This window comes from Delphinus delphis, chromosome 11 (genome assembly GCF_949987515.2).
Source record: "Delphinus delphis chromosome 11, mDelDel1.2, whole genome shotgun sequence".
Lineage (NCBI taxonomy): Eukaryota > Metazoa > Chordata > Mammalia > Artiodactyla > Delphinidae > Delphinus > Delphinus delphis.
Window position 1 is genome coordinate 44,970,324 of NC_082693.1, and position 20,353 is coordinate 44,990,676.

General features: G+C 51.8%; 2 protein-coding genes across 2 annotated transcripts; both read left to right on the forward strand.

Moving 5' to 3' along the window:
* Positions 1-346: 346 nt before the first annotated feature.
* On the forward strand, positions 347-10,665 carry INHBC (inhibin subunit beta C). The gene is made up of 2 exons (XM_060025061.1): positions 347-832; positions 8,587-10,665. The coding sequence occupies exons 1-2, from the start codon at positions 520-522 to the stop codon at positions 9,330-9,332; spliced, it is 1,059 nt and encodes a 352-aa protein (XP_059881044.1). The 5' UTR covers positions 347-519; the 3' UTR covers positions 9,333-10,665.
* A 3,443-nt stretch (positions 10,666-14,108) lies between these two features.
* On the forward strand, positions 14,109-16,441 carry INHBE (inhibin subunit beta E). The gene is made up of 2 exons (XM_060025062.1): positions 14,109-14,660; positions 14,911-16,441. The coding sequence occupies exons 1-2, from the start codon at positions 14,363-14,365 to the stop codon at positions 15,666-15,668; spliced, it is 1,056 nt and encodes a 351-aa protein (XP_059881045.1). The 5' UTR covers positions 14,109-14,362; the 3' UTR covers positions 15,669-16,441.
* Positions 16,442-20,353: the final 3,912 nt, after the last annotated feature.

A 20,353-nucleotide genomic window follows, 5' to 3' on the forward strand; every position in this document is an offset into this window, starting at 1 on the left:
ACAACCTGCATGACAATGACCTGAAAGTGTCCTGCCAATGACCCCCCTCTTGTTTGAAAGTCATTCTTTAACATTCTATCTTAAAACCTCTGATCTCCGCACCCTACCTCCACCCCCCACTGCCAGGCTTCCGAGCAAGGCTGTTGATCTGAAGAGGAATTTCATCTCTAACCTTTGTTCCCAGGCCTGGAAGCTCACATGGGTAACCCACTATCTCCCAAAGTTGGCCCAGGGACATTTCTTTCCCCAAACAAACCAACCTCCCCTCGCATCCCCCACTCTGTAGTTTCACTGACTATATGGCTTCTGCCAAGTTCTACCTGTAACTGGCTTCATCTCTCAAGTTGGATGTTTGACTGCTCTATATCCTGCAACCAGGAGTAATGCCAGCTGGACACACTCTCCTTCCGGGGCCCCTGGCGGCTGGGAGGGAGCTGAGACCACAGCTGTGGAGACCCTGAGCCCCGGGGTTTGCGGCTCTATCTCAACTGTGTTGCTCAAGGAAGGCCTCCCCCAGCAATGACCTCCTCATTGCTCCTGGCCTTCCTGTTCCTGGCTCCAGACGCAGTGGCCACTCCCAGAGCTGACAGTCAGTGCCTGGCATGTGGGGGGCCCGCCTTGGACCTGGAGAGCCAGCGGGAGCTGCTTCTTCATCTGGCCAAGAGAAGCATCTTGGACAAGCTGCACCTCAGCCAGCGCCCGACACTGAGCCGGCCTGTGTCCCGAGCTGCTCTGAGGACTGCGCTGCAGCGCCTCCATGGGTCCCCACAGGGGGCGCTTCCAGAAGCAGACAGGGGACAGGAGTATGAGATCATCAGCTTTGCTGAGACAGGTGGGTTCTTGGTCTGTAGACCTTCCCCCAAACCCGATCTCTTAAGGAAGGGAAAAACTTCCTCCCCAGCCTAACGCCTGACTTTCTCCCCAAAACCATCCCAACTCTTGCCTCCCACAGCATGTAATCTCCCAATCCCAGGCTCCCCCCACACCCCCACCACCAGGCTCTCTCTTTGTAGTTTAGACTTGACCAATGGGCACCTGTGAAGTGGGTACGTTTCATTTCTTTTGAGACTGCCTGCCCCTATCTCCCATGGCTCCTCTCTCTGCAGGCCCACACACTTCCACAGACTATGATGTGAGCCCAGACACTTCCTGGGCTTGGACCAGGGTCTGGGAGCTAGAGAGTCTGTCCTCCCTCTGGCCCTGGGATCCAGCCTCTCTGTACCCCACTCCCCCAGATACATCGTTTGGGCAAAAGGGAGAAAAGTAAAACACTGGCATTACAATACCTCTCCACCCTACTCCTGTCCTCTTGCCTTGATTACCTCGGGTTCCCGCGTGAGAACAGGGCCAAAATGGGACTCAGAAAGGTATTTAAAGGATAGAGGATAAAGATGAGAAAGTTCCTTCCGTAGAGGGCAGAGAGGTTAGAGAATTTAGTGGGCAGCTGGAAAGAAGATCAAGAATTCAGAGACAGGGGAATTCCCTGGTGGGCCAGTCATTAGGACTCCACACTCTCACTGCCGTGGGCAGTGCCAGGTTCAATCCCTAGTCGGAGAACTAAGATCCCACAAGCTGTGAGGCGCGGCCCCCCCAAAAAAGAGACAGAATTCAGAGACAGGATCTGAGAACCAGAACACAAACAAGTGATCTCTCTGGCCTCTGAGCTTCTTGCAAGTTCTTGTCTCTTAGGTTTAGAAGGCCTTTCCCATTCCTGGCCCCTTTCCCTTGGTCAGCATCTACTCCCTTCAAGATCTAACACTCCCATCCTGAAAAAACCCACCCTGACCTGAAGGTGAGGGGCTCACTCTCTGGTGGCCCCCACATGCTCACCCTGAACCTGGATAATGGTCAAGGAATTGCCTGTTTCCAGGTTTTCTATGCAGTCTGTCTTCCCATAGAATGCAACCCCTTGAGGTCAGGAACTGTCATTTATTCCTCACCTTATCATCAGAGGCTAGTGTATAGTAGAAATAGATAACACTTATATAGTGTTTACTGTGTTCTAAGCCTTTTAAATATACTAACTCCTTGAGAGCCTCACAACAAGCCAGTGAGGCAAATACTATTGTTACCCCATTTTAGAGGTGATGAAACTGAGGCACAAAGAGGTTAAGTAACTAGCTCAAGGTCACATGACCAGTAGGTGGTAGAGCCAGACAGCCTGGGTCTGGAATCCATGACCTTGACCACTCTACCACTTTGCCTCTTGCAAACATAGTAGATGCTCAATAAACAGCTAAACCATTCTGTAGTTCAGCTCGACCATGTCTAGAGCCCCCAGTGATGGATGAGACCCTATTCTAGTTCAAAAGGGGGTTTCTGGGCTTCCCTGGTGGCGCAGTGGTTGAGAGTCTGCCTGCCGATGCAGGGGACACGGGTTCGTGCCTGGGTCCGGGAAGATCCCACATGCCGCAGAGCGGCTGGGCCCGTGAGCCATAGCCGCTGAGCCTGTGCATCCGGAGCCTGTGCTCCTCAACGGGAGAGGCCACAACAGTGAGAGGCCCGCGTACCGCAAAAAAAAAAAAAAAAAGGGGGGGTTTCTGCTCATGATTAAGAACACAAACTCTGGAGCCAGATAAACTGGGCTCAACTCCCTGCTCAGCCACTTATTACTATGTGTCCTGGGTTGTCAATAGTCAGTTTTCTCATTTGCAAAACAGAGATAATGAGAGGATAGTTGAGAGAATAAGTGAGCTAATACAGGTAATGTACTTAGAAAGGATAAGGTGGGAGGGAACTGAAAGTAGAAAACTCAGCTCCTGCCCATGAGGGGTTTAGTTGTTGCTGCTGGGAATAAATTACTTAGAATATAAGGCAGAGTGAAATAAATGCTAGATGAGAACACAAGTGCTTAATGGGCCAGAAGTAATTCACTGGGACCTGGTAAGTCAGGGAAGTCTTTCAGAAGAAGTTTGCAAATTGGCTGGCATTGTAGAGTAAGTTTGACTTCAGTGGGTAGAAAATGGTAAACAACATCCTAAATGGAAAAACATGAGTAAAAGTGTAAAGAAACAGACTGCATTTAGAGTTAAAAAGTAGTCTGGAGTGGATGAGCACAAGGTGGACAAATGACCGTGAACACCAAAATCCTGGTTGGTTTTTTTTTTCACCTTTGTATCCCTGATACTTAGCCCAGTTTCCTGGCACATTGTGACAGTAACAACAGTTACCAGGTATTTAGTGTACCTGCCTCCTCTCAGTTCATCCTTACAATCACTCCATAAAGTAAACTTTATCATTCCCATCTTAAGAATGCAGAAACTGAGACTCGAAGATAATTTACATGGTCAAGGTCATACAGCTTACAAGGGGCAGAATTCAAACACAGTTCTCTCTGACTTCAAAGTCTATATACTTTCCACATATTTGCTAATCAATGAATGAATACAACATTTAGGCTGCAGGGGGCGTGACCTGAAATGAACTTGGAGGTGAGAATGATGCCTGGATTCTATCTTTTACATTTAAATATTTCAGTTTGAAGTTTTCATTCCAATTTAAGCTATCATCTCCACCATCGTGTGAAAGAAAGATCTGAGAATTGTTCTTGCTGGAGGTATGAAGAGAGAGAGCTTGGGGCCCTGGGGAAACTAGGGTAGGAGCCTTCAATGGTGTCCTGAAACTGGCTCATACTGGCTCATGAGAACTGATGGTGAACATCTCCCAACTGTGCATCCAATGGCATCACATTGATAGTTTGAAATTGGCCGGGATGGGAGAATTTATACCGCAGAAACTGGCAAACTCTACAAATCAGGGCCTTTTTTTTTTCCCCCTCTGGAATCCAGTTGTGAAATATTTACCAACACAACACTGCCTACGACCTACAAATTCAAGTTATCTGCCTCCCACATACCTAACACACAATGCTGATTCAGGGACGGAATAAATAGATACTTTTGTTCCAAATGGCGGATGGGGAAGGGAGACGCAGAGCAGTCACTGGTCCATGAAAATTCTGACATCCAGCCAGGCACATATCTCAGTCTACCCCAAATCCAGGATTCCTTTGGTTAGGGCCTGGTTCTGCCCACTGGTAGGATTTTCCTCTCCTCTTAAGGAGAGCCTACCATTGCTCCCCTAGACTTCTAGATTCATTCTCTCAGCTCTTAGTGCCACCCTCTGAGATGTCTTTCCTTTTAAATAGGAAATGACCTGTGTTTGCGGCTAAGTAGTTTTCTCGGCCTGCATGCTGCCCAAAGAAGTTGGGAGCCCGGAGACTTCTTTTCATTTTGAATCATCTCTGTCCCTTTTAGTCCAAACTGGTGCCGCTTTCACTATTAAAATTCTCTTTAACACTCTGAGCCTTCTAAATTATAAATTACAGTCTACTTACTCAGACAAAAGGCACTCCACTCTTATCAAGACAGACCCTCCTCTTTAGGTTACAAGTCAGGATATCCTCTTACAAGTGGGATAACACTCTTAAGATTCTTAGAAGCCCTCTGTCTAGTTGAGAGGGTCTACAGAACATCTTACATTTTAGATCTTAACAAAGATGTTAGATCTTAACAAAGGGTCTTACAGTTCCCCCTTTATTATTTTGATCTTCGCTCTGAAACTATGTTTTACTGGCAGTGCCCTGGATTTGGGTTTTGCCCTGAGACCATTTCTTAGTTTGATAAACTTTTTGCCAGACAGAGAGTTGAGGGATGAAAAAAAATATTTTATTGTTCCATCTAGCAAGTCCTATTGGAAATGTTTTCTCTAAATTCTGCTTGAAAATTGAACAGTTCGTTCTTTAGTTCATCTCACTCCTGAAACGCCTTATCATAGGCAGCTAAAATAAACCAAATGGCGCTTTCAGCATTCTGCCTGGAAATATCTTTAGCTAAATGCACAATTCTGTTAGTTACCATTTCTAGCTTCCAGTTACCAGAGACAATAGCCAATACATAACACAGGTTTCCCATTGTCCAGCTTCCAGTAGCAATTTCCTCACTGTCCTTCCAGACTTCACTAACAGTCTCCCTGCTGTCCTTCCATCCTCTGGCTGTCACCCAGTCCCAAAGCCAATGCTACATATTTTAGGTCTTTGCTATGGAGTACCCCACTTCTGTTACTAATTTCTGTTTTAGTTATCCATTAATATGGCAAATCAGCTCAAACATTGAGTCTTAAAACAAAAAAATTCAACAGTTTCTGTGATTTTGTAATTCGACTGGACTTATTCTGGACAGTTCTCTCACTCCATGTGGTGTAACTGAGTTCATTCAAGCAACTGTGTTCAGCTAGGAACTCAGATGGGGCTAGAACATCTAAGATTGTCTCTCCGAAGTCTCTCTCCATATGACTTCTCATCATTCAGTAGTCTAGCCCAAGTTTCTTTAAAGCATTAAAGTTTTCCTACCTCAAAGTGTAAGTACTTACTAAGTTTCTGCTTGCGTCATGCTTGCTTACATCTCATTGGCCAAATCAAGTCACACGCCAAGCCCAGAATTAATATGGGAAGGGATTGCACAAGACCATGAATATTGGGAGGTGTTGTTCCCTGGGGGTCAACACTGTAATGGTCTATCACAGCCCCTGCTGGTCCTGTGTCTGCCTACCATAACTGGGGTGACTTATGAGGTTCTAAATGTTAGGTGCTAGTGACCTAGCAAGAAAAGATTAGCTGGGTCAATCAGACTCTTCTTTTAGGATTTTGGAGTTGGAACACTGAAAGATCAGTTCACTTAGCTAGGAAGAGCTAAGTTAAAGGTTCTGTAGACTCAGGAGCTAGGGCCACCGTTTTGGGACCTGAGGAAGGTGACAGGGAAACAAAAGAGGTAGATCCACAGAAAGAGAAGAATGGAGTAGACTTACATAGGGAGAGTGAGATGAGAGAGATTTTGTTGGCTCTGGGAGCTGTCAAGGGCAACCTTATTCCAGACCTTACAATTCACACTAAGTCTAGATGAACTTTATTTTCTGCTCTTTTATGCCCATGAGAGTATCAGTGGCATTCCCACAATAAAGCATCCTTTACTTAAAATAAATAAATAAATAAGGGTTGCTAAGGCCAAAGCATAATGGCATTTAATTGCCTCCTAAAAGAGTTTAGCTTTGGGCTTCCCTGGTGGCGCAGTGGTTGAGAGTCCGCCTGCCAATGCGGCAGACACGGGTCCACATGGTGCAGAGTGGCTGGGCCCGTGAGCCATGGCCACTGAGCCTGTGCGTCCAGAGCCTGTGCTCTGCAACGGGAGAGGCCACAACAGTGAGAGGCCCCCCCAAAAAAGAGTTTGGCTTTATTCATCAATAGGTTTTTTGCAACCATGAATTTTATGATCTAGCCTTTTTGGAAAATAATTCTTGTATCAGTGTAAAATAAGAATTAAAGAATGAAAGACCATTCACTCACCAAATGTTAACTGAATGCCTATTATGTACTAGGTACTAGGGATACAGTGGTAAACCGTACAAGCACAGTCTCTACCTTCATAGAGTTTACATTCTAGCTGGGAGCAGGGAGGGATAGAAGGGGAGGGGAGGAGAAGCAAATGAACAAAAAACCAAGATGATTACAAAGAGTGATAGTGGCTATAAAGACAATTAAGCAGGATAATGTATTAAAGACATGAGGGTAGAGTTGAAGGCTGCTTTAGCTAAGTTAGTCTGGGAAGCCTCTCTGAAGAGGTGAATTTGCGCTGAATGCCAAAAAGGAGCCAGTCATTCAAAGAGCTTGGAAAGATATTCTAGGCAGGGGAAATAGCAAGTGCAAAGGCCATGAGGTGGATCCATGTTTGGTGAGTTCAAGGAACAGAAAAAAGCCAGTATAGGTAGACTATAGTCATTAAATGGCAGAATGCCTAATCATACGTGTTTCCTATGTTAAGGGGTTTAGCTTTTATTCCCATTCAAATAGCAATGGGGAGCCTTTGAAGGGTTTTAAGCTTGAGAGGATTAAGCTGATCAGATTTATGTTATAAAAAGATCGCTCTGGGACCTCCCTGGCGGTCCAGTGGTTAAGACTCTGCGCTTCCACTGCAGCGGGCACGGGTTCGATCCCTGGTTGGGGAACTAAGATCCGACAGGCCATGAGGCACAGCAAAAAAAAAAAAAAAAAGAGGTCACTCTGGCTGATATGTGAAGAATGGTTTTGGGTGCAAGAGTGGACCACTTGGCAAGCTATTGCCATAGTTCAAGAAAAAGATGATTGCAGGTTGAACTAATGTATGGTAGAGGAGGTGGGGATAAGTGAAATTGTATTATGAACTGGAGATAGAGTTGACAGGTCTGCAGATAATTTCAAAGAAGGGAATGACAGCAAGCAAGACTTGGTTTGAGCAGTGCATTTACAGGGAAGGGGAAGATTGAAGAAGGAACAGATTTGGGTTGCAGGGGATAAATCTAGAGTTCTTCTTTGAACACGAAAAGTCTGAGATATTGGATATTGGATATCCAAGTGGAATATCAGATCAGCAGCTGGATACACAAGCCTAGGCTCAGGGCCATGGATATAGATATCTGGGAGTCATCAGCATATAGATGAAATTGAAAGCCAGGGGAATTGATGGGTTCTTTCTGGGAAAGAGTATAGATAGAGAAGAGAAGGGAGCTTAGGACCTCCAACATTTAGAGGTCAGGCAGAGGAAGAGGAGCTGTCAGCAAAAGAGACCAAGATGGAGTGGCCAGAGTCATGAAAGCCAAGAGAAGGAAGTATTTCTAGAAGGAAGGGATGGTTAACTGTGTCATCTTACCTGCTTAGAGGTCAGGTAAGACGAACATAAAGAGATGAAACCATTGGATTCGGCAACGTGGAAGGTGTTCGTGATCCTGACAAGAGCAGGAGTGGAGGGAACAGAAACCCAGTTAATGTGTTTCAATAGGTCAGGTGAGGGATGAAGAGGGGAAACTGGGCAACAGTAACTGGTACAGGAAGAAATGCATAGCCGTTAGAACCACTGTGATGAGGAACTGGATGTGGGGAGTTTCTAAAGGTGATAAGGAAGGTAATGATGCCACCAGTTCTAAGAACGGAAAGAGAGGTACATAGGGAGGAAATAATGATTTCTACTTGGGATAAATTGATTTTAATATGCTGGCAGGACGTGGCAACATTAAACAGTTAGAAGTTTAGGCGTGAAGCTTGGTGATTCCCAAGGTGCAAAATGATCTGGACTGGACATACAGATTTGGGAATCACCAGCACAAAATTTGTGTTGGCTGACTGTGAGTGTGGGTCAGAGCTCCTCTCAGTGTAGAGTAAGAGGAAACGGGACTTCCCTGGCGGTCCAGTGGTTAGGACTCCTCGCTTCCACCGCAGGGGTCGCAGGTTCTATCCCTGGCCGGGCAACTAAGATCCTACATGCTGCACGGCAAAAAAAAAAGGAAATGAAGGTCAAGGACAGACCCTGGAGAACTCTTGCATTGGAGGGATGGAGGGATGGTGAGAGAATGAAAAGCCAGCAAAGAAAATCAAGGAAGAATCATGAGAGTTGTGTCATGGAAACCAAGAGAGAAAAGATTTTTAAGAAGGAAGGGGTAGTTAATGCCAACAGTGTGGTCGAGAAAGAACAAAGGGAATCCAAGCATGCTGAGAATAGATATGTAGTTGGTAGAATTGACTCAGAAAGCCACACTGACTGGGGCTTCTTGTATCCACAGGTCTCTCCAGCATTGACCAGATTCGTCTTGATTTCCACTTCTCCTCTGATAGAACTGTTGGCGGCCTGGAGGTCCAACAGGCCAGCCTCATGTTCTTTGTGCAGCTCCCTCCCAATACCACGTGGACTTTGAAGGTGAGGGTCCTCGTGCTCAGCCCACGTGGCACCAACCTCACCTTGGCCACTCAGCACCTGCTGGAGGTGGATGACAGTGGTTGGCACCAGCTCCTCCTGGGGCCTGAAGCTCAGGCTGCCTGCAGTCAGGGGCACCTGATCCTGGAGCTGGTCCCTGAAGGCCAAGTAGCCTGGAGCCCAGTCATCCTGGGTGGGGCTGCCCATAGGCCTTTTGTGACAGCCCGTGTAAGAGTTGGGGGCAAGCACCGCATTCGCCGGCGAGGCATCGACTGCCAGGGTAGGTCCAGGATGTGCTGTCGACAAGAGTTCTTTGTGGACTTCCGTGAGATTGGCTGGCACGACTGGATCATCCAGCCTGAGGGCTACGCAATGAACTTCTGCACAGGGCAGTGCCCCCTGCACGTGGCAGGCATGCCTGGCATTGCCGCCTCCTTTCACACCGCGGTGCTCAATCTTCTCAAGGCCAACACCGCTGCGGGCACTGCCGGAGGGGGGTCATGCTGCGTGCCCACTGCCCGGCGCCCCCTGTCTCTGCTCTACTATGACAGGAACAGCAACATTGTCAAGACTGACATACCTGACATGGTGGTAGAGGCGTGTGGGTGCAGTTAGTCTGTGTGTGGTACCGGCAGCCCGAGGTGGGGTAGGCAAACATGCCCTGACGGAGGCGCTCTTCCTTGAGAGGAGGGGGTGGCCCCGTTACTGCCTCTGTCCAGAAGATGGACTCCCTCTTCCTGAGTAACTTATGAGAATTATCCCAACTTTGACGTGAGGAGATCTTCATCAAAGCACTGTCATCTAAGGAGAGTCACTGTACCATCTTCATAATGACCAGCCCCTCTCCCAGAGTACAGTCCCTCCAGCAAGCTCCACGTGCTCAACCACCACCCTAGGGACTCTCATCCACCTCCAACCACGAGCAGTGCCATCTGGTTCCCAGACAGATACACATAGCCCAACTTTTTTTTTTTTTTTTTGCGGTACGCGGGCCTCTCAATGTTGTGGCCTCTCCCGTTGCGGAGCACAGTCTCCGGACGTGCTGGCTCATCGGCCATGGCTCACGGGCCCAGCCGCTCCGCACCATGTGGGATCTTCCCGGACCGGGGCACACACCCGTGTCCCCTGCACCGGCAGGCAGACTCTCAACCACTGCGCCACCAGGGAAGCCCTCCATAGCCCAACTTTAATCCAGACCACAACCCACTATGCATCCCTGCCCCTTCTACTCAATGTCCCCCACTCCAGGATGAGTTGACCCAGCCCCTTCCTCTGCTTTTCTGGATCTCCAGAGAGGCCCTTCCCTAGATTCACCAAACATTCGATCCTCTCCATGTCTTGAGCCCTTTTCCTCTTACTTGCCCAATGGGCTGCTAAAGGCTCTCTTGGCACACTCTCATCACTCTTTGTCCTTCTCCGTCCTGCTCCGTACCCTTGGGGTCTGACTCCTGAGTTCCCTTGGCCTCTGGCTTCCTGCTGAGTTTGACTAAGAGGAGACAGAGGCAGAAGATCAAAGGATAGGAGGAGACAGAGGTCAGGGTGTTTCTTATTCCTCCTCCTTCTGCCTAGGTTCCATGGTTCTGTGTGACTGTGGCTGCGTCCATGTCCCTACAGCTCCTGTCTAGCTCCCCACCCCCTCCATGGCTCCAGCTCTGCCTAAGTTCTGATCTCACTGCTTCCATGCTATGGGCTTATAATGGCTTTCCCTTCTTGCCGGTCCCTGGGTGCTTCAATATCCCTCCTTGGTTCCCTTAACCCTGCCCATACCTCTGTAAAGAAGTCCTTCATTAAGTCTTCTTAGTGATGCAAACACAGACAGCTGAGTGGGTCTTTTATGTCCTGCCAGGACCCTGACTGACACCCCAGATGACACAGAGCCTGCCTGCCCTGCCCACTTTTCTCTCCTCACAGCCTCCTTAGGGCCGAGCTATTACGTCCATCCCACACATCATGACTCTTCCTTCGCCAGGCTGCTTCCTCTTCTTTCTTAGTCCCCCTCCTCCCTCCCAGAACCATCTTTGCTTGTCTTATGGCTAATAAAGACCTGGGTTTTACCTGCCCCCTCCCCTCTCTGTCCTCGCTCCAAGAAATGAGACAGATCACTGCTCAGTCAGCAAGCAGGTGACACCCTGAGGGCACACACATGGGGGGAGGCAGAGGCATGGCTCCCAGCTGGCTGCCTTCCCTTCACTCACCCTCAGGGCTCCAGCCAGGAGTCCTGTCTGGAAGGTGGAACTGGCCAAGGGCCATTTGAGTGGGACAAGGAGAAGAAAAAGAAGGCCTGGGGTGAGGAGAGGGGGGCATTTGCTCTGAGACTGGGTCCTCTCTAGACCTTTGCCCTCTTCCCCCACCATCTCCTCCCTTTGGTTGGACAGCCCTGAACCATGGGGTCAATATTGTCTGCAGCCCAAGGCCGAATTTGCGCAAAACCCATGTGTCCTTTGGGAAACGTGATGTCAGTGTTTGCTCAGCGTATAACCCCCTCCTATCTAGGTCTGAGGTCCTTGGAAATGGAACCCTAAAAGGAGAAAGTCTGAAAGAGACCTCCTGGGGGGCTGCAAATCTGAGCTGTGGGGCTTCAGGCCCAAACTCATGGAAGTTATCCCAACTTTGACTTGAGGAAATCTTCATCTAAGCAGAGAATCTAAGGAAGTCTTCTGGTGGCTCTGCCTCCCCCTTCCACCGCTGTCTCCCACCCCCAATCCACCCGTCCCCCAGATCTAACCTCCCTCCCTCCAACTATAGCTTCAGTCCCCAGGGCCAAGACTAAGGTGAGGAGAAGCTAGGCTCTTGCCTTGGGGGCAGAATTTTAAGGGGATGCCAAAAAATTCCTCAGTCAAGATAAATAGGATCTTAATGCAATATTTTAAAAAATCAAACTCAATGCAAAAAAATACAAGATGAACAAAATAGCAAATTTTAAAATAAACTAAATTTAGAAGGATCAGTATTATTCCTTTTCCTTTTTGGCTCTGTCTTTGACAAAAAGGAGAAAGAGTGGAATTGTCTTCTTCCAAACCTTTTCTTCCGGAGCTCCCTGGCCCCTAACTCTAGACTTGGTCAGGCTTTTCTCTTTCGGGCAAGATAATCGCTCAGGCTCCTTCTACTTCCTTACCCACCCTCATTCTACTTCCTTACCCACCCTCAAGCCTGTCGCTACCCCCCAGCCCCCAACCAGGTTGGTGGTAGGGCGGGCCTGGGAGGCAGATGGCTGGGGTATTTATAACCTGGGAGCACTTCTTGAGAAAAGTGACTAAGATGCTAAGAGCATATTTATAGCTGGGTTCTGACGTAAGTGTCAGTAGGGAGGTAGGGGCAGGCCAGGCACAGCAGAAAGAGGGTAGGAAGAGCTGGAAATTGGGGGCATCTGACACAGAGGGAAGGGGAGAGATGGGGTCAATGACTCCTGCAGCCACTTCCTCTTGCTTTGCTTGACTCAGGCTCACCCACAGGTAAGCCCTCTGAGACACCATGGGCAGAAACCTCTGCTTTGCAGTTCTGTGGTCCAGACCTCAGGGGGTAGAGGGCTGTCACTCAGGATAGAGAGGGAGCTGGGGAGAGCCCGGGACAGATGGGCTTGAATATGACTCAAGACCTAGGGTGGCGAGGAGCATCTAAAAGTCTCATTGGCCCCCTCCCCACCACAGGTGCCCTAAGTTTCTAGGAAGAGCCTGGCACCCATCACCACGCTCCATTGCCACGTGTCAGCAGTGATGAGATCCAAAACCAAATCGAAGTTAGCAGTGATGTGGTCCTGACGACAGCTTCTGCTCTCCAGCAGTGGCGAGGGGAGAGAGCTGAGGGACCAGCTTCTCTGTCTTCTGGTGTAGAGGCAGGGTCCCCAGAGTAAGAGGTTGGGAAGTGCTCTGACTCTCTCCACTCCCCAGAGCAGCCCCTTCCCTGGGAAGCTGGTCAGCGCCAAGCCTGCTGCTGTCCAGTGGCTCAGCACTGCCACATGGTGGACACTGGTGGTACTGAGCCCTAGCCCACAAGGCACCACCTCTCCCCCTGTGCCAGATCTAGCAGTCTCTCTTGACAGCCCCCACTGGCTGAATAGTGGGGAGACTAATAAATTGGAATAGGGGCACATTTCCAAATCACACTCACTTCCTCCCAGCTTCTTGAAGAGACTTGAGCACAGGGAGAAAGGCTGGCATGAGGCCTTGGTTAGGCCATTTAAAGCCAGCGAGCAGTGTGGTAAGGAGGGCTGGTGCTGGGACTAAGGTTGCTGTACTGGTCATGCTTTGTTCTTAAAAGTCCATAAACCTGGGCTTCCTGGTGGCACGGTGGTTGAGAATCTGCCTGCCAGTGCAGGGGACACGGGTTCAATCCCTGGTCCGGGAAGATGCCACATGCCGCCGAGCATCTAAGCCCGTGCGCCACAACTACGAAGCCCGCGTGCCTAGAGCCCGTGCTTGGCGACAAGAGAAGCCACCGCAATGGGAAGCCCGTGCACTGCAATGAAGAGTAGCCTCCTCACGCAGCAATGAAGACCTAATGCAGCCAAAAATAAATTAATTAATTAAAAAGAAAAAGTCCATAAACCTTCCATTTCCCACCACCATGAACAGAGGCTGGCAGCACTTCTAGGATATCCCAAATCTGGGCAGTTCTTACAGTGCCCTGAAAGAGAACCAGCAGCTGGGGACAGGCCCTTCCAACTCCCATGCCCCTCTGCCATCCTTGATGGACTCTGCCCTGCTGTAAGATTGCATCACCACTACCCCCACCTCTCTAGGTTTCCCCAGACATCACAGTAACATGCTACTCCCCCCCACACACCAATGCTCCAGCCCTCGTCCACACTGTGCTCCAGTCCAACTGGACTCTGGGCGGTCAGCACAGGCAAGGTCAGGGGGTGACTTCTGTGCCCCGTGGCACTGCCACCTTGGCCTGGGCAAGAGGACTCCGTTCCTCCCACCCCCAGCCTCTCACCACTGTCCCAGCCCCATTGCTAGAAATAAAAAGACCAGAGTTCACCTTCCAGCCCAGAGAAATAACCACTGGGATTCCCAGCTGCCTCATGGAAACTGCTGCAGCAGTGGTGGATGGGCAAGCTAGACAGACTGTAGGTATGGGGGAAACTGCCCTTCCCACCTTGCTCGTATGGAGTTCCCTCCCCCGAGCCCCAGACCTTGGGGACTGAGCATGTGAAATCATCCTCCTTCTTGCATCATGCGTGTCCACATAGCCCCCCCACCCCCATACCCCTGCCTCAAGCTCCGTGACCAGGGCCAGATGGTGAAACCTGAGCTCCAGGGGGGAACCTCCACCCCCTGCAGGGACCTGATGGGCAGCACAGTTGGCCAATCCTGGGGCTCAGAGGGTAGGTCTGCCTGCTGACCACTAGGTGAGGGAGCCCTAGGCTGCTGGCTCTAGAGAGGCCCCAGTCAGTAGCCAGACATGAGCTGTGAGGGTCAAACTGGCAGACTACACTGAACACAGCTACCCATCGGAGCGTCCACTGTCTGCCTTCCTGAGTCCCAGGCAACAGAAGACAGGTGGCTCTACCCTTGGCCAAGGGTAGGTGTGGCACTGCTGTCTGCTGCCGCCGTGCCCTCATTGGCCTCCACGCAACCAGACTCAACAGAAGGAGCTACAGCCATCCGAGGCTCCCGACTGACCCAGGGCCATTCACCAGGAGCATGGGACTCTCTGATGTCCAGCTCCAGCTGGTGCTGCTGTGGGCACTGGTGTGGGCACAGAGGGCAGGGTCTGTGTGTCCCTCCTGTGGAGGCCCCACACTGGCACCCCAAGCAGAAAGAGCTCTGGTCCTTGAGCTAGCCAAGCAGCAGATCCTCGAAGGGCTACACCTGACCGGTCGTCCCATAATAACTCATCCTCTACCCCAGGCAGCGCTGACCAGAGCCCTCCGGAGACTGCAGCGGGGAAGTGTGGTTCCAGCGAATGGGGAGCAGGTCATCAGCTTTGCTGCCATCACAGGTGGGTGAGGGAGAGACAGGCAGAGAGCAGGCGGGGAAAGGGAGAAGGGAGGGGAGAATGACAGCGACAGCAGAAGCAGAGGGAGCGCGGCACAGGAGGAAGAGGAAGAGTTGGAGCAGGACTGGCCTCGGAGTCCCTGCTTCCTCTAAAGGTGGGAGCTAGGGGGAGCAGCTGGCAGGGCTTGCGGGAGCGTCAGGGGACAGCACATCTCCGATTGCAGTCCTCAGTCCCTTCTCCATCTTCCCGGCAGACTCCTCCGCCTCCACCTGCAGCTCCACGCTCACCTTCTATCTGTCCACGCCTCGGTCCCACCACCTGTACCACGCTCGCCTCTGGCTGCACGTGCTTCCCACCCTTCCTGGCACTCTTTCCTTGAGGATTTTCCGATGGGGCCCTAGGAGGAGACGCCGAGGGTCCCACGTCCTCCTGGCTGAGCACCAACTGACGGCCCCGGGCTGGCACGCCCTGACTCTGCCCTCTAGTGGCTTGAGGCATGAGGAGTCTGGTGTCTTGAAACTCCAACTGGACTGCAGACCGCTAGAAGGCAACAGCACAGCTGCCCCCCAAACTCAGCAGCTCCTGGACACAGCGGGAGAGCAGCGGCCCTTCCTGGAGCTGAAGACCCGGCCCAAAGAGCCTGGAGCAGGCCGGGCCAGGAGGAGGACCCCCAGCTGTGAGCCTGAGACCCCCTTATGCTGTAGGCGAGACCATTATGTAGACTTCCAGGAACTGGGATGGCGGGACTGGATCCTGCAGCCTGAGGGGTACCAGCTGAATTACTGCAGTGGGCAGTGTCCCCCGCACCTGGCTGGCAGCCCAGGCATTGCTGCCTCCTTCCATTCTGCTGTCTTCAGCCTCCTCAAGGCCAACAACCCTTGGCCCTTGGGTACTTCCTGTTGTGTCCCTACTGCCCGAAGGCCTCTCTCTCTCCTCTACCTTGACCGTGATGGCAACGTGGTCAAGACAGATGTGCCAGATATGGTGGTAGAGGCCTGTGGCTGCAGCTAGCGAGAGGACCTGGGGGTTTGGAGTGAAGACATCAAACTAGGGGTTCCTAGGCAAAGGGCATCTGTGTCTGGAGGCATCAGATTCCTGACCCATACCTTCATCCAGTGGGTCACCTGGCAATATGAATGGGTTGACCCCTCTGGGACCCAAATGGGCACTTTCTTGTCCAGACTCTGGCACATCCCAGGCTGGTTGATGTGTGGGGAGATGGGGAAAGTGTGTCCTCTAAAGGAGTCTACCCAGAAAGTATGATTTCCTACCCTAAGCCATCTGAGAAGGTGGCAGAGGTGAGGGAGGGAGGGTGGGAAGGAGAAGGCAGAGAAAAATCACTTAGTCTCTCCAGAGGAAAGTCCTCAAGTGAGGGAAGGAAGAAGCAGACCAAGGGCCCACTGGGCTTGGGATTGGGGGGAAACAGGCTGGCCAAGTGTAAGGGCTGTGGAAGTGCTTGAAGGGAGGCTCAAGAGGGAGCTGGGAAAGGGGCTGACGGGAGGTGTTTGGGAGAGCCCCGGAAATGGGAGTCCAGAGAGAGGAGTGCTGAGCCTGAAAAGTTCTCTGGTTTTTCTTGGGGGGGGGGGGGCAGGACCCATCAGGGAGGCAAATGTTTATACTTTCCTAATAAAAATGAGGAAAAAAAAATCAACAAGTGTGAGTCATAAAGAAGGGCTGGGATGATGGTCCAGAGCAATTGTTCTCAGAGTGTGGCCTGGGAACCTCCAGGAGGTCTCTGACACCCTTTCATGTAGTCAAAACTATTTTCATAATAAAACTAAGATGTTATATGCCTTTTTAATTTTCAATATCTCCACAGCCTACGGTGGAGTTTTCCAGAGACTGTAGGACATGAGATTACATCACATTCCTGACATCTTTGTTAATGGGATGTGTGCTTGTGTATTCTTGTGTTACAAACTTTTTTTTCAGTTTTAATTTCTAATATGGTAAATTGATATAAATCACATAAACAAAAGCTCAGTAATTTTTCAGAATGTAAAGGGACATTGAAGCCAAATTGTTTGAGAATTGCTGATCTAGAGTCCTGGGTGGGGAGGAGAAAGCAATGCGCTCTAAAGAGCTCCCCTGTGACTTCCCTGGTGGCGCAGTGGTTAAGAATCCACCTGCCAATGCAGGGGACACGGGTTTGATACCGTGGGGTCCGGGAAGATCCCACATGCCGCAGAGCAGCTAAGCCCGTGTGCCACAACTACTGATCCTGTGCTCTAGAGCCCGCGTGCCACAACTACTGAGCCCGTGTGCCACAACTACTGAAGCCTGCGCTTTTAGAGCATGTGTTCCGCAACAAGAGAAGCCACTGCAATGAGAAGCCCGCGCACTGCAACGAAGAGTAGCCCCTGCTTGCTGCAACTAGAGAAAGCCTGAGAGCAGCAATAAAGACACAACACAGCCAAAAATAAATTAAAAAAAAAAAAAAAGAGCTCCCTGGAAGGGGCATGTGTAAGGTCTCTTCTCCAGTTATCATTGATCTTGCCTGACCCTCTGGGTATAACTGTCTGGGTCAAAGTCATGTGGGGGAGGGAGGCTAAAATAGGGCTCCTTAATTGTCCTCCCACAGTTAATACATATATTGTCAGGCCTCAGACCTCTTCCTAGCTTCACCTTTCCCCTTGACCCTCACACTGAACAGTTAACTGACTGACTCTTCAGACCCAAGGAGGCGTGGTTCTTGGAAGCAGAGCTAGGATGTGGGAGGGCTATCTGAGGGGTGACAGAAAAAGAAGGGGCTCCTTTCCCCCACCATGCCTTCTCCCCTTTCTCATAAAGAAAGTTCAGAGAGATTAAAATAGCTGCCCCTTCCCCTGCATCCGGTAACCATGGCAACACAAGTCCAAAGGGACAGGGCACTCCCCTATCAGACACTACCACTCTGCAGTAGCAGCCTCTGCCGGTGTGCCCCTCTGTTTCTTTGGGCTTATGCAACCCCTGCATGGGCTCCCAGCTGGGCTTTGGTGGGGGGACCTAAGCCTCCTACTCCTTCACTTCCCCAGTCTCCCCTGCCTCCAGTCAGACTCGAAGAAGGTGTCATGTGCCAGAAAGACCAGCAGAGGGAGCAGACAGCCTTGAAGAGCAGAAAGAGAGAGTGCCGCGTAGAGGTGCAGAGGTGGCCCCAGTCTCCAGAACGCCGAGATGAAGGAAAGTAGGAGTTCTCCGGGAACAGTGCTTCAGTCTCAGGGCTCCTTAGCACCTTTGTGAACACAGGCCCTGCGCTGTACCCAGAGCCTCAGCCGCTGCTCCTCCCTTTTATGCTCCATGGACCCCTCACCTTCCGCCCAGGGCTCCCAACCCAACTTTATCCCAATCCTGTTTCCACCCCAAATCTGTCCCAACCCCTTCATGTTCTATCCAAAGGGTGAGGCCGGCAGAAAAACTACAGGATAGTTATGGAATGCTCAGTTAGCACCAACTAAAGTCGACGACCCTACTTCCAATATTATTTTTCTCGGGTGAGTTTTTTCGTCACCCCTCCGCCCCCCAATATATTTCTCAATTTGTTTTTTCTGGCTCTGATTCAGGGCCTCTTCGTAGGCAGCCGATCCAGGGATCCACGCCGGGATTTACTGCCCACTACCAGCAGCATGTTCAGCGCGGGGTGGGGGGGTGTTAGGCAGTATAGGGTGCCTCAAGGGAGGGGGAGGATCCTGGGGGTCCTGGGGGTGCAATAAGCCCGGCACCCCCTCTCTTGCTTCCAGCTACCCCGCCTCATCCTCCGGAACGGCAAGAGGGAGGGAAATAGGAGGGAGGTGAGGGACGAGCGGGAAGAGCGGCGGCGCGCCAGCGGCTGGAGAAAAAGTTTTTGCAAAAGGGAAAAAAAAGTTTGCGCTTCTCGCGGGTGGTCCCGGCTCGCGGCCCGGCGGGCTGGGCCGGCTGGAGGGCTGGGGGCCAGGTTGGGGGGTGGGGGTGGCCCTGAGGCTGCGCTGCTGTAGCCCTGTCCGCCCCCCCCTCCCCACCGCACACCCCCCAGCCCAGACTCCAGCCCTGGACCGCGCATCCCGAGCCCTGCGCCCAGACGGAGGTGAGAAGGGGGGCAGGAGGGGGACCACCTGGGAGCGGTGGGGGAAGGGACCTGAGGGGATGCTCTACTTGCAAGGGACACTGCCCAGCCAAGGCGGGAGACCTAGGGCATAGAGGCAAAATAAGAGTGGGAGAGCCTGGGATAAGATATTAGAAAGTTTGGAGAGTTTTTTCAAATGTATCTCCCTTTCTCTGTATTTTTTTTCTTCTGACAGTCTGTGTGTCTCTGTCTCAGGCAACCGTGGATCTCTTTGTTTGTCTCCGCCTCTCCCACATGTTAGGAACATCTCACTTTAATGAGGTTGGGATGAAGAGGTTGGAAGGACGGTTAGCTGGAGGTCTGCGTGGTAGAAAGGGGACTCCAGGTGTGATTGTGAGCGCAGGGCAGGAAGACATCAGTGTTTCTGAAAGGAGGGAACAGCTACGGAGAGTCTCCTAGATAGGGTGTGTGAGGTGACAAAACCACTGGGGGGCGGCTGGGCTTAAAGCTCTGACCTGTCTTGTGACAGATGTGCTTGCTGGTGCATGTGTTTGGGGGAAAAAGAATTGTCTTCTGTAGTAGGAAGGGGGCTGGTGGAGTCAGTCTCTAGTTTAGGCCCTAGGAAGACTCCCCAAGGAATTTGGACTCCTGGGTCCCAATGGCTGTGGGCAGGGTGCTAAGGAGGAGCTGAGGAGACCGTGTCTTGACCCTCTGACCTCAGGACCACCAGGGCAGCTGGGGCCAGCCACAGGGAGACCCCTACTGGGATGGGGCGGGACCACTGGCCACTGCCTGCCTGTGCATCACCGTTGGCCCCCCTCCCGAACGGGAGCTGGGGACCGAGGCCCCTCCTCTGGCTCAGACCACCCTGCCTGCCCTTGCTCCCCGCTCTGAAGCCTCTTTCAGGCCCCATGACCCCGAAACAATCCGTCCTGGGCAGCTAGCTTTGGGGACAGGATTAGGGAAAGGGGATCCTATAGACACTGGGGACTGAAGGTTTTAGGGCGCTGGAGAACTGCGGTCTTCGTAGGATAGGTCTTTACGGTCCAGTAGAGGGAGAAGGCAGCGCAGTTTCCCGGGGGGGGAGTTGTAAGGGCCGAATAAGGGTGGGTTTTCCTTGGGGGGCGGGGTCCAGAGACATCCCCCCATTATCTCCCAGGCATCCCCTGCCAGGCAGCACAGACCCCGCCTTTGACGTCACTAGGGGGTTCCCGGGGGTCTGGAGGGGTTAACCCTTGGGAAGCTAGCTGGGATACCCGGGAACCTAAGGTGTCCTGGCCCCTCCCCCTCCCGGACACACCTTATTTTATTTACCCTAGTCACTTTCTCTCCCTGTAGTTTCTGGATTCTTCTTTTTCACCCCACCAAGGGGTCTCCCACTCTCCAACAGTGCCCCCCCCCCCCCACGGGCGCCAATGCCAGCTCTCTGGATGCACTGAGGGGACGAGGGAAGAATGTGTCCCGCCTCTCAGTCCACCCTCCCTCCACTCCGCTGCAGCTCGCTCGACTGGGCTCCCGGGGCGGGCGGGGGAAGCGGAGCCGTCTGCAGCCAGAGCCTGCGGCGGCGACTTGGGTGGGCCGAGGAGGCTCGGGGGCGGGGAAGGCGGGACCCGGAGAAGGGGGGCGGGGCCGACTCCTGGGAGTTGGGGAGCGGGGGTGCGAGGGGGGACTCTGGAAA

Excerpts from the sequence above, each read along its gene's own strand:
- INHBC (XM_060025061.1), top strand. The coding sequence starts at position 520 with ATGACCTCCTCATTGCTCCTGGCCTTCCTGTTCCTGGCTCCAGACGCA. Across the intron at positions 833-8,586 it reads CATCAGCTTTGCTGAGACAG|GTCTCTCCAGCATTGACCAG; the intron begins GTGGGTTCTTGG and ends TTGTATCCACAG.
- INHBE (XM_060025062.1), top strand. The coding sequence starts at position 14,363 with ATGGGACTCTCTGATGTCCAGCTCCAGCTGGTGCTGCTGTGGGCACTG. Across the intron at positions 14,661-14,910 it reads CAGCTTTGCTGCCATCACAG|ACTCCTCCGCCTCCACCTGC; the intron begins GTGGGTGAGGGA and ends TCTTCCCGGCAG.